Source organism: Protobothrops mucrosquamatus, unplaced genomic scaffold (assembly GCF_001527695.2).
Source record: "Protobothrops mucrosquamatus isolate PMUCROS unplaced genomic scaffold, P.Mucros_1.0 scaffold192, whole genome shotgun sequence".
Classification (NCBI taxonomy): Eukaryota; Metazoa; Chordata; class Lepidosauria; order Squamata; family Viperidae; genus Protobothrops; species Protobothrops mucrosquamatus.
In genome coordinates, this window is record NW_015386548.1 from 506,173 (window position 1) to 520,574 (window position 14,402).

The window sequence follows — 14,402 nt, forward strand, 5'->3', positions numbered from 1 at the left end:
TTTCTTTCTTTCTTTCTTTCTTTCTTTCTTTCTTTCTTTCTTTCTTTCTTTCTTCCAACTGCCATCGGACTTCTGGGTGGTGAATAGGAAGCCAAGGAGAGAGAGAGAGAGAGAGAGAGAGACAGACAGACAGACAGACAGACAGACAGACACACACACACACACACACACACACAGAGAGAGAGAGAGAGAGAGAGAGAGAGAGAGAGAGAGAGAGAGAGAGAGAGAGAGAGAGAAATGAATGGAAAGATTATAAAAATGTGTTTTAGAAGTTCAGAAGAGAAGATGATATTGCAATTAAGCAATTAATTTGTTAACTCCTCTGTTAATTGAAATATAAGCCTCATTTACCTCTAGTCTAAATATTTTGCTCTTTTAAGATAATCTCTCTTATTTACTTGTTTTTTTTCTTGTTGATAAAAAGGGTTAGGAAGGTAGTAATGGGGAAACCTATATCTATAATTTTGATTTCACCATATCTTACTTAATGCCTGGCATCCATTTAATCTATCTTGAACAACAATCCTATCACACAGGTAGAAATTTCAGAGAACCTCTATTCATAAATATATATCCACTTGGAATATAAATTACTAGTTGCCATTTTGAGAAGCATAAACATTGTTTCCAAACATCTTAGTGAGGTTTGCCAAATCCTTACTGAGGTAGGTAGGTAGCTAGGCAGCTAGGTAGGTAGGTATGTAAGTAGACAGTCAAGCAGGCAGGCAGACAGACATGCAAAAATAAATTTGTTCTTTTTTCTTAGGTCCAGTTCCTTCTTTTTCTCCTCCTATTTTCAGATGGTCCCTTGCTGAATCCTGGAATGATGTGACAAAGGGCTGGGGTGGCTACAATAAAAGTATACCATCAGCTGAGGAAGATGTTATCATTTTACCAAGTAATTGTATTTTGTTAATATACTATATTTTAATAATAAACACTAGAGCTTGGCACACGAATGATACAGATAACCAATCTAACATATAAATAAAAAAAAAAGCCAATTTAATATATTTTAACTTTCTGATTTCTTTATTGCTTTATTCTGCAAGTTAAATGCTCATTTATCAACTCTATGCACATTTTCATATCTTCTGACATCACATAAATGAAAGGAGGTTGCTTGTGCCTACATACGTACATGTTCTCAGAGGAAATATTGCCTCTTTTGTAATAATTGGCAATCATATACTGTCATGTGAAAACAGTAGAATTTTCTCTTGAAATTGCAAATTTTTCAAACAAGCCTCAGACTTTTCAAAATTGGAAAGCATTTTAGAGGTCAGATGACAAATGTTAGACTGATGATTTCCCCCCACAGTGAATTTTCAAAAGAATCATTTTTTTCATCTATTTTTGTTGTGAATATGTAGCATCAATTCAGAAATAGCATTTAGTATCTCAGGACAAACTCTTACTTTCAAGGAGTACGACTACCATTTGTATACATTGAGTTGAAATTGGTGGAGGATTTTCCCTGTCTTTAGCCTGTTGTACATAACATGGAATTCTGGGAAATGGACTTGGATTAGTCTACCATTTGAAACTATGGTTAAGTCTGTCCATGTGTGGTGAGATTAAGGAGTTTTCGTTGTGTCTTCTGACTGCTAGTTGATGTTCACAGATGTGCTCTGTTAGTTTCTGCCTGTTTTTCCTACATAGGGACCATTACAGTCCTTACCACAATATACATTACAGTTTTTTAAAGATGTATTGGAGGGCTTTGGTATGATGTGTGTGGTTTTAATAGTCTGTTGGTTATTTCTGAGTTATCCTCATTACAGAGGAAATGATGATAATTTAGAAATACAAGTCTATCAGAAAACAATCCACACTAACCAAGTGCTCCATTACCAAAGTAGCAACTCAACAACAACAGTGTTGCTCCCACAACAGTCAGTCTGAATATTCTTCAGACAAGTACAAACAGACTCAGAAACAACTATCTAAGACTAAAACCCTCTAAAACATCTTAAGTAAATAAAAAATAAAAAAATTGTGTCTCTCCCAAAACAGAAGTCATCTACAGCGCACTATGTAAGGATTTATTAAAAGTTATAAAATAATGTAGACATTGTTGATAATGAGAGTGTTCCATTTTCAGATGTGTGGCAAAATGTGTATTTAAAGTTTAAAGCCTACCCTTTTCTGAAATTTAGCTTTTTTCTGCAATTGTTAAAGATACTTAACGTCCTGTGCTTTATCACAGTCTTATCTTAATGGCTTCTTCTGTTTCCATCATTAACTTTTTACCTACCTGCTTCTCTTAAAACAGGTGAAAATAGAGATTATATATAATTCCATGTTCATTAGTTTTTAATTCCATTTCTAACAAAATTTAAAACATTTTGAAATAAATTTAAGCAGTAAACAAAATTTCATTGCTTGTGTAAAGTATGCTTTTTGATTTTATACACCAAGCATATATTTGTAAATAAAGCAACCAATTGATTTTATAAAGTAACATAATAATATTTCTGGGAATTATTCATTTACAGAATGAATAGAATGCTTGGTGAATGATTCCTTTCATCCTTTGGCCATGCCCACTACCTTTGCCTCAACAAAGTAGGAATAATCCTAGTTCCTTTAAGTTAAGTTTGTGCTCCAGTGTCTCTAAGCTTCAACATGTCAGTGTAGGTAACTATATATCCCCCCTTTTATTATAATGTGGCTCAGTGGTTAAGATGCTGGGCTTGTTGACTGGAAAGCTGGCAGCCCAGGTTTGAGACTCAAGCTCCACATGATGGGGTGAGTTCCCGTTATCGCCCCAGGTCCTGCCAACCAAGCAGTTGGAAAGCATGCAAATGCGAGCAGATAAATAAGTACCATTTTGGTGGGAAGGTAACAGAGCTCTGTGATATCATGCTGATTTTGAAACAGAAATGGAGATGAGCACCACCCCCTATAGTTGACAACGACTAGTGGAGTAAAATCCACAGCGACTCATATAATTCATGATACATTGTATTATGTATTATATGAGTTTCCAAGCAGTAATGTTTATGTAATCTGATTAAAATTACTAACATTCTATTATTTAGAAAGCTTAAAGTATTGAAAAGAAAAAAATCCTAAACATTCTATCAGTATTAATTACAATTTAGGATATCAATGTTACAAGCCTAAGATTAACTTTTCATCCAAAGTTGACTGTAACAAAGAAAAAAGAACTACTACAATTCACATCAAACTATTAGTTATAAGGTAATAGCTTCAGTCTTTACTAATTACTTAACATTAAGATTTTACTGTATTATTACTTTCTGTAATAAGTAAATATCTTTCTAAAATCATGTTTAATTTGGATTTTGGTGCATATTGTCAGAGCAGTTTTGGTGTATATTATCATAGCAACTGTGAAGAGGGCTTCACCTACCAAATATAAACTGGGGTAGTTTTATATATAAGAGCAATTTTGGACAAGTAGCTGATTGCTCATAGCTTCAAAATATCTTTAAAAAGTCAATTCATATCTGTCATTTGAATGATGTGTTACTATTGGCGCTATTGGCTGAGTGCCATCTGCATTTGTAGGGTGGGATATTTCTGTTACAGAAGAAAGGGACAGGAAAGTACAGTAGATTAATATGTATTTGAGACTTTCTTTGGGAACATTTGTAATTATTTTCATAACATTGAATGAAATCAAGGACAAATAAAGGCAGCTTTTATTCTAGCAACAGTCAAAGCTTTCCATGTTGTTTTCACATTTTGTGGGGCTTAATATAATAATTTCCTGACGCAATATATGAAGAAGGAATGAAGAGCTTGCCATATTATGTTGCATCAGATGGCATATTTATGATGTCACGTAGCCTCTGGCATTGTTTTTAGTGGTGGAATCTTCTGTCTCTCATTTGACTTTGAACTTTTTCTGTTTGAAGAGAAAGACGTTCAAGCTTTGCATCTCATATAATGATACTTCCGTTGTGCCTGTGTAACATTTGGTGATGCATTTATGACATTTTATAAAATAAGAATGCTGATCAAAGAGATTCTGTGTCACTACTTGAGTCATTAGAAAGCTTGTTTTATGTCAGAGCATTAAGATTCTGCTGGATTATTTCTGAATTTTTGTGTAGAGAAATTAACAAATGATATGAGAATGATATCCTTTTAAAATAAATACTAGTATTTTCTGAATACTGTTGCATATGGGTGGAGGCGATATTGAATTAAATCTAACAAAAGCTCATCTGAGGATTTTGTGACCTCAGGAATATCAGGTTTGGTCACATTCTTGAGGATTTCCCTACTCAATGGACATATATAACCAGAGGTATATCAGAGCCTTAAGTGTTTTCCATTTCTTAATTCTACAAAGGAGCCTTCTGTTGTTCTGGAGTATATATATTTCTTTGTTACCCATTATGCCAGAATATTATATATAAAATTATCTGCCCAAATTAATGAACTGTAGCATGAAAGCTCCTTCATCAGAAGTTATGGAGCATAATCACTATGCTAGTCCAATGTGAGTTGGTAAATATATTATTTTTGACTTCCCATCTCAGCTTCCAGACTAGAACCTGGTCTACTCATTAATTCAGCACACCATTGTCTGTCTGTCTTTCTACCTATCTATCTCTTTCTACCTAGCTATCTCTTTAAAACACTATGCAAAAAGGATAAAACTAGAGAAATAAGGAATGTTACAAATCAGAATGTATGTATTTTAAGATTTTACTCAGGGAATAGAAATTCTCTGTTCTATAAGACAAAGAATTAGGAATGAAGTCAGTGTCTTATAAAAATGTTTGTCTAACAGTTGGCCATCTAACAGTTGTCTAACAGTTGGCCATCTTAACAATATTTGTCAACAGTGTGCATTTTGTTAAAAGCACATTCTTTGCAATTATTTTACAATATAGGCTCTTTACTCCCACCCGTTCTTCTGTGATGGCTTTCCCTTCCTTTACATCTGTGTTCTGTTGAGTTTCCTTTTAATTTTTACTATGAAGATTTTTCCAAAACACTTGCTGTATAAATCCATGAGTTTGAATCAAATAACTACAAATATATTATAAGAATGTACAACACAGGCTACCTAGCATTAATATTTTACTATATCACTACGACATTCCTGTCAGGCTAATTTCAGTAATATTGCAAGGGGCAGAGGGTATTCTAGAGAATATAAATTGTGTTACACACAAACATAGACATAGACACACATACACATACACATACACACAAGCACACAATACACACCATTAATTTGGTCGGCCATATTTCATTATTTTCTCTATTAGGAAATCAAATATACAGATGTATTTAGACATATCTTGGTTAGCAAATTTTGTACCTGCAAAATAAAATTCATAAGATTTCTTGTGCATTCTACCTGGGTATTGGGGAAATATAAATCTTATCCTCAAAAGATATTAGGCAAAAATCTTACGAACAATGTACACAAACATGCATTCAATTGAACAACAACTTAGAAATAGCTATAGAATTTAATCAAATGAATATAACACTGGAAAAAGAGAAAACTGCCTAAAAAAGTGGCTGACAAATTCTCCTATCCCTGAATTTTTGGAGGTTTAAACAAGATTTAAAACTTGTTAATACAGTGACAGTAGATAGCTCAGATAAAGGTCCCAACAATGACCTTGCTGTCATTCAAACTGCATATATGAATACAGGACAATTGAGCCCCCATTCATAATCTACGTGACCTCTGCTTCTTTTGTTTATTTATAGCACAAGGAGTGAAAAGAAGCCTTCTATTCAGTTTGGAACCATCTGTTTTCCAGTGTTTGTTTGACTAGTAACTTGATCTGATGATAATGTGGTGTCTGAGTTACAAAACAGATTGAGTTGTTGTGTAACATTTTTATCCCTGGAGTTCAGTGGCAGGCAGTGTGGAAGAAACACAGACGGTTCATCTACCAAAGCATGAAGATAATCCTTTTGCTTTGTGTGTTTTTTTAAAGGAGTTGATTTTATTAAGCAACATTCACTAGCAAGGCCTTCACTGAATTTCTTTACAGACTCAAAGTTGGGAGTATGCAGAATTTTCCATATGCTTATTTAAAGATTAATTGAATTAGATTTGTTCTGGGGTTTTTTAGACTTAGCTGCAATAGGAATAACAACAGCAACTAGGTATATATTACGATGCATGTAATTTCTGAATGCTGGATGAGATGCATTTTTCTTTTGCTAAAGTCATTTCATCATCCATAGAGATGACAGAAAAAAATTATTTACAGGTTGCTAGCAGCACCATCTGCTATAATGCAGCCATTTGTTTTGTCTTTTTAAAATGCACTTGAGTACGTACACAAATTCTGGATTATAAATGTAAACTGTACTTGTCATGAGATTGGAGGTAGGTCTGAATGGAAAGATAGTTACTTGACCTTCTCTCCCTCTGCTAGGATGTACATGCATTTTGTCCTTAGCATGGTATGAGAACGTAGACTTAATGCTTTTCCACTTTGTTTCTTTTCTTTGTTGCTAGTAGCAGGAAAAGATAAATTCTTTTTAGAAAAGCCTTTGAAATAATGATCTTTTGAATGTGTGGGTGTTGGTGGCATTCCAAGTCTTGAACCATAAAAATTTATCTCCTGGTCTATGATGTAAATATTGGTGTGTGTTTCCTCTTTATCTTTCTGTTAACAGTTATTTATTGAGATCTCCATATATACTCTCCATATACTTTCCTAGCTTTTCTCTGTGACTGTTACATCTTTAAAACCGATTGGATAAGAGACTTGAAGAAAAACCTTGCAAACTCAGAGCCTCAGAGCTCCACTCCATCTTCAGGCAGTGAATAGCGGCAATGAATTGATGACTGCCTTTCACTCTCTGGAATAGATGTTCCACTGCGGTTTTGTCAGGTCAGAACTGCAGGCAACTGCACCAGCATAGACTCAGGAAAATCAGAGCCAAAGAATAAAGCCACCAGACAGAGCTGGAAAAAGTCCTCAAAGCCTGTCAGCGCTGAGAAGCCCCTATGGACACAGCTAGTCTGGAGTCTGAGAATTAGAGCCAGGCTAAAAATGTCACCCTTTGATTTTCCATCTATTTCAGGAGCTGAGATATCAGATGAAAAGGTCAACTGAAGGACTATATCCATACTTTTTCAGGAGGAGGGTGGAATTTATAAATAACTGGTGAGGGTGGCTATCCCATCGCTTCAGCAGCAGACTGCTGGGCCTTTCCACGTGAAATAAGACAACTGATGTCTGATTGCTTTAGCTTTCCCTCAGTGCTTTTACTATTCATGTAGAATTCTCATATAGTTTCCTCAGCCGTAACGCAGATTTTTTACTTTATACAGAGGAATACAGAGAGATTTTTCAGATTCCATGCCTTGTTTCTACATAAAGAAATACACTGGTTATCTCCTATATTCCCAGGAATAGGGATCATGTTTGCAACGTCCCATTATTTCATCCCATTAGAAAGACAACGGCCTCTTGATATCTCGAATTGTCTCCAACACAAGTAGTAATTAATTATCTTCATATGATTTTTGCCTTTATCAGAATTAGAGCATCACCTTTTTTTCCTCTTGATTAAATACATAATTAAATATCTTGCCACGTACTTTTTAAAATTATAAAAATACTTTACTTATACTCATTTTGGAGAAGAATTCTAATAAATTCTGCTATCCCAGAATTTGCAGCTAAAATTGTTTTCAATCCAATTTACCTTGTAGAACAGGGGTCCCCAACCTTCAGGCTGCAGCCCATTACCAGGCCTTGAGCCTTTCAGAACCGGGCCATGGAAGGGGCGGCCGAAAGCATGCACTTCCCCACTTGGGTGAGCAGAGGGGGAGTGCGTGCACGTTCCATTTGCACAAATGGTAAGCATGCACACCCACCAGTGGTGCAAATGGAACTGCATGAATGCTTGCGGGCACAGAACCATCCCTTCTGGTCCACAAAGCTGAAAAGGTTGGGGAACTCTGTTGTAGAGAATTTCTACAAAAAGTTTGCCCCTCTGGAATAATTGGTTTGGCACATACATACACTCGTGTCCAATCCCTGAAAAGCATATTGAAAGTTCCTATTGATTCACCACTTTTCTTCATCTTAAGTATATATTATGTATTATTTTAAGACCATGATCACTATTTAAACAGTAGTGCTACTGAGAAAGGTAAATGAACATTTTTAAAACAAAGCTTCCAAAAATCAGTAAATGGCACTTCAGTATTACAGATGGGGACTGAAAAGGTTAAACACTAGTAGAACATAGCTTGCTTCTGGGTGGTATTGATAAACGCTGTTTTTAAATCTCTGCTCCTCTTCTCTGCCTTGGTTGGTTTCATGTATCTATACTGTGGGTCAAATGTCTTCTGACTCTTCCCTATAAGAATCAGTAAAAAGATAGCAACAAAATGCTTCGGTTTTAAATCTCATTTTCCATTGGAATGCTCTTGTCAAAAACACCTTTCTGCCAAACACTGCCTGCCACAACCAAACTTGGAGATGGCCATTGTTTTATATACTTATTTACAAGGCTTATGTGCTGCTCAAATCAAAACCTCTGAATAGGTTTTCTCTGAATAGTTTACATTTCCCACTTGAGTAAATAAGATTTTAAAGAGTCTAAAGCAAATAACAATTTAATGCAAAGCACGGTACCAGAGATAAATAAAAGTCCATTATAATCCATTTTATAGGAGGAAGGGTCTCACAAAATTTCAGTGCTAAAGGCCAGTTGAAAAGCCAGGTTTTCATTTTTAAGATAAAGATAAATAAAAATACTTACCCACGAGTGCTGAGGGAAAGGACATTGTGCTGAAAATGCTTCTCTTTTCATTAGAGTATATGGCTGGATTCTTTAATAAGAGATGACTATTTTCACATCACTGCTTGGTATCACTAAGGTTGGCCTTTTGTTGTGTAATAAAACTTATTCTTTTTGTTTTATGTTAGATCTAAACTAATGCTACATCTCAGATTTGTTTTAAACATATAGTTTAACAGCGATTCTTAATCAATTTATACTATTATATTTTATGGACTATATCTTGTCACTTTGACAGCTCACTAAAAACACTCAGTTTTTACTTATATCTCTGTCATTTTCTGCTGAGGTAAAGATTTCTTTTTGTGCTCCCTTCTGTCCTCTGCAGCCTGAATATTTCCTTTGGAAATGATTTTTGGGAGTGTACAGGGAGGGTAATCCATTCTTCTTATGGATGCCATTGCATTGACAGATGGCTAGTATTGGATGCAACCCAAAACATTCAGAACACCAGGCCTTTATAATACAGAGTTTTAATTAGAGTTACCATATGTCTAGTAATTTCTAGAAGAGTCCAGTTTAAATTCTGAATGCCCTAACTGAGAAAAGGGAAAAAGTCAGGGGTTGCCTGTTTGTTTTTAAAAGGCTGTTGCTCTTTCCATGTTTGGATACCACTTCTTCATTCTCTCCACTCCTTTTTTTCCAATATGCCTGTTCTTTGAAGTCATTGTCTGCTTCTTTCCCTTTTATTTCTTCCTAGTTTAGCCTATATCCCTGCTCCTGTATCATACCATCATTCTCCGCCTCCATTTGTTCTTGCTCAGTTGCTAAGTCATGTCTAACTCTTCATGATCCCATGGACCTTAGCATACCAGATCCCTAACTGTCTCTTGGAGTTTACCCAAATTCATGTTCATTGCATTGATGACATTATCTAACCATTTCATCTTCTGCTATCCCCTTCTCCTTTTGCCTTCAATCTTTCCCAACAACAGGGTCTTTTCCTCCTCTGTAGCCCTGTCCTTCTTGTAGTTTTCCATCCTGCTTACTTGCCTTCCAGTTGCCAACCTTAGCCCCCAGCCCAGAAATGAACTTCCTCTCTTCCCATCTCCTTCTCAATGTTCCCAAGGGGAAGTATTAATTTGTGCCTGATTGCTGTATGGGTGGATGGAGAAATATATGTTGTTTATACAGGTTATTATTTGGCTGGGGAGATCCACTGTCAGTTCCCATTTGATTTGGGGCCAGTTGTTCTCTCTCTGCCCAAGCTATTTCAGTGTTGTTCTTTTGGGGATAAAATGAGGAGAGAGGCAAATGTAAACTGCCTTGAGTTTTCAAGATAGTATAAAGTATAAATGCAAAAAAAAGAAATATATATCTACTATATTAAGTAAGTGTATTGTTTATTAGAAGGTTTGAATATTTTAACCTATCTTATTAATTTTCTGTAGTGTATAAACTTTTTTCCATTCAGATCTAATTTGATGGGGAGCAGAATATTCACTTAAATGATTCATAAATTAAGTAATAGTCCTAGTCTCATTATTCAATTTAGCATCTTATAAAAGAATGCAAAAAGGAGGCTACTTTTTTAAAAAAACAATACATTAAACAAAGTAATGCTCTGCATTATTTCCTTCTTTCTAAGACAGAACTATCTTGGTGGATATGAATCTTCCACCCCTACGAGGTCTTTATATCCAGGGCACACTGAAATTCTCATCAAACACCAGCCATCTTCTGAGCGTGGCCTGTATTGTGATTGCTGCTGGTGGTGTCTTGAAAGTGGGTAAGTGAAAAATAATAATAGCCAGAAGAGACGCTGCATGCTGTATCTTTAATTTTTTTTAAAAAAGTGAACCAACAAGTCTAATTAGCCTCAGGCATGACAAAGCTATGATGGTATATATATGCTGAAGGCAAATGATGAAATTTAGAAAGTAGAATAACATCATAAATTGATTCTCATGCTATCTAACATTTATTAACCTCTTGCAATATGCTGGGCATACTGTAGTACAAAAGGGGTCTGTTCTAGTCGAAGTGGAATCTATTCGAGATAAATGCTCATTGGAATGCAATCAAAGGCTGTTTCACACTGAGCAGAAAACCTGATATTTTTTTCCCCTAGTAGATAAGGGATGCAATAGAGCCTATATTGAGTTAGGCCCAGAAAATCCTTTCTCAACACCTTGAATTGGTCTTGATAGTTCAGCGCAGGATTTTAAACACTGCTGTGACATGAACTGATTTAGCCACCTTCCTTAACAATCGGGCAGCTGCTGGACCATCTTCAGGAATAGCTCTGCATCAAGTGTATTGCAGTAATCCATTCATAAAACTATTAAGGCATGGAGCAGTAAAGCTCCTGATGTGGAACTTCAAATATTTTATGATTAGTAGTCCCTACCCCATCACAATCCTTTTGTGATTAGCTAAGGCCACACATCAGTTACTTTGCGGTGACCCTTGCAACTCTTTATTAAAATTCCAAATGTGCTCACTACTTAAAAGGGATTCATATCCTTTTTTATTCTGAAATTGAACTGATTTTGATTTGCATAATACTAATACTGACCTAAATTGTCCTTAACATTTAAATATACAAGAAGTTATCATTCTTCAACATTTGTATTAGTGATCTGGATAAGACATGGAACGGAAGCTCATCAAATAAAATTCAAATTTATCTTCATAGTTTAAAGAAGCAGGTTGAAAATAAAAATGTATATTTAGCAGAAGGAGATATAAAGTTGTAATGGTATGTGGAAATGATCTTGGGGGACAGGAGGGAAAGCTGCACCTAGACAATGAACCAAATTTGAGTCCAAAGGAGAGGTGGTGAAACAAACATCTCAGAAAGGATCATCTCAATTTGGGGAAAATAAAAGTGAGGAATGACTGGGGTACTTTCAGACTTGCAAGATTCTGTTAATGTAATCTTACAGCCAAGACAGAGCTAATACTCCTGGTTGTTCTTCTTGTCTGGACTTCTTTGCAAGGCCAACATCAATCTTTCAAATCTGAAAGTACCCTGCCATCCTTCACTTTTACTCTTCCAAAAACTAGAGAAAATCCCTACTGAGACACTTTTGCTACCTCTCCCTCTTTGGACACAAATCAGTTTTGTTTATCAGACTGTGGTCTAGCTCTTCCTCCTGACCTTCAAGGTAATTTCCAAATACCATTACAAATGTGCAGCAGAGGTACAAACAAAGGAAATACCACCCGAAAAGTATAGTTTCAAAAGATTCAAAGAAAGTGAACAAGTTCATAGAAGGGCAATGAAGATGATCAGAGGACTAGAAAGTAAGAAGTCTACAGAGATAGGGAAGGATGCTTGGCCTTGAGGATCAAAAAAATGAAGAGGTGGGAAGAACATAACACCACTCTTCAAATAACTGGGAAGATGTCACATAGAGGATCAAGCCCTGTTCTCTCTCTTTCTAGAAAGAACATGTTATAATAGATAAGACTGGAATTACAGGAATTACAGATTCTGATTTGATGTTTTGTTTTGTTTTTTAAAAAAGTCTTCTAACAAGAAGAGCAGTTTGACAGTGGAATCATCAGGCCAGAAGCTTGGTGAGCTCTTCTTAATTGGATGTGTTCAAGCAGAGACTGGACAACCATCTGTCTAGGATGCTTAATTTGGATTCCTGCACAGGGGTTGACTTCAGTGGCCTAAATGGTCCCTTCTAATTTTACTGTATAAGAATTAAAGTAGGTGTGGTAATTAGCAAAATGGGGTCACTCCTTTCCTTCGATTCAGAGATAATTTTGATAATTTTGCCATCCCCCACCTCCCAGTTTTACTAAAAAGCCTTGGAGAATTTCACAGATAAGATCCAGGAGTAGATGGAGACAACACTCACTTTATAAAATTTGTAAATCTGCTTGGGTCCAGAAGAGGTTTATAACAGGGGCTGTGTTTCCCAATGGATTAAAAAGCAAGCTGCACATTAATGGAATCGGTGCAGAATTTTAGGACTGAATGACTTGAAAATTATCATTCAGGGTGGATGTAAGGACTACCTCAGCTAAGCCACCCAAGAAAGCAGAACTCTTGAAACAGGCATTGTCTCAAAAGGAAACTTTTATTAGGGGCTAGTGACAGTAGGGAAGTCAAGGCAAGATCTGAGAGAAAAACCCGTGAAGTGATATATTAAAAGTAGCATTCAATACTCCTCCCCCCAGAGGACAGATGGAGAGAAGAATATAGATTCAGAGAAAGATCATCTCCCAGGTTCAATTCTTTGTTTTTTTCTGGAGTCACAATATTCATAAATGAACTAGTCTTTTGACGAGTTCTGCTTTAAGCCGACAGCAACCAGAGGACAGTTGCTAGTTGTACAAAATCTCTGTGCTTCAGTACCCGTTATACTGGAGATGACCCAATAGTGCCTGGGATCAGGGAATAGCTCTTTAGTCATTTTCCCTTTGGTCCCTAGTTAGCTTCATTGACTGCCAGTTGGCTGTTATCTCTCTGAAGAGCTGGATACCGCAGTGCAGTGGTCTATCAGAATTGTGCATTACTGCTAGACTGCAAGTGTTTTACCTCTGATACAATTGAGTCCATGGTTGAAATAAGGCAATGGGTATATTGGTATTACTCTCCCCCACCTCCCATTGACTCTGTGATGATGGAACATGTTAGAATCTGGAAGACAGCATTTATCTGGAAGAAAAGATAAATCCTAAATTAAAAACATTGCTTATGACTCAGTTCCCTGTGTATGTGTCTATACATGTATATATACACATATATACACACTGCATACATATTTACACATTTATTTCAGAGATTAGAACAAACCTACCAGAAAACAACAGACTCATTGAAACTCATTTTTTTTTTTTCAAATCTGCCAACTTTAAGATATGTGAACTTCTACTCCGTAGAATTCTGGGACTTGAAGTCCACACAACTTAAAGTTGCCAAGTTTGAGAAATGCTACATTAAGCAAACACTTAGAAAAAGATAAATTGAAGGTACCGTTTAACAGTTTGAGGGTCTGATAATGATGGCAAAAGCAATGAATTTAGCTACTATTCTGATGACCTATCAGCTAGTGCAAGAATTGCTTATGGAAGATGTTATTAATCTGGCTCCCCATGTTGTTTAGCACGGGCAGGAGCAAAGTGGAGAGACTGTGAGAGAGAGAGCAAGCGAGATTATTTTTTCTTAGGCAAAGAAGTTTTTCATATGCAGGAACATTGCTGAATCTTCCTTTAAAAAGTGAAGATGTGAACATGTTGTAAAAGGCAAGAGTAGTATTTCTTTTGTAGGTTGGGCAGATAATTTTTGATAACAGCAAATTAAAAGGGATATACAAATAACAAAACATGAGAATGACCTGGACAATTTTCCTATATTAAGTTTATAAAAGAGGCTTGTTAAAGTCCTGAAGAATTTTATGAAAAGGTCAACTGTTTTCAAAGCTGACCCAACCTCCTCAAAGCCAAATGAAATAATTTAAACTTGGTCATTTGTGCCTGTGGATTTATTGATCCATTTGTTTGTTTTCCTGTCTATCCATGGTATTCTCAGGAGTCTTCCATAACACCCAAAATTCAAAGCCATCAATGTCTTAAGGGGAGAGTATATAGCCTTGTCTCATGTCAAGAAAACAAATGAATGGAACATCAAATAGATCAACCAAGAGTTCTTACTTGAGATGCAAATC

General features: G+C 35.9%; 1 protein-coding gene across 1 annotated transcript in view; it reads left to right on the forward strand.

Moving 5' to 3' along the window:
* The window catches only part of PKHD1 (PKHD1 ciliary IPT domain containing fibrocystin/polyductin), a 189,932-nt gene that overhangs the window by 156,523 nt on the left and 19,007 nt on the right, over positions 1-14,402 (forward strand). Inside the window, exons 50-51 of the mRNA XM_029283700.1 lie at positions 773-898; positions 10,364-10,504. Of these exons, the coding sequence (XP_029139533.1) occupies positions 773-898; positions 10,364-10,504 (267 nt within the window). The remainder of the gene's footprint in view (positions 1-772; positions 899-10,363; positions 10,505-14,402) is intronic.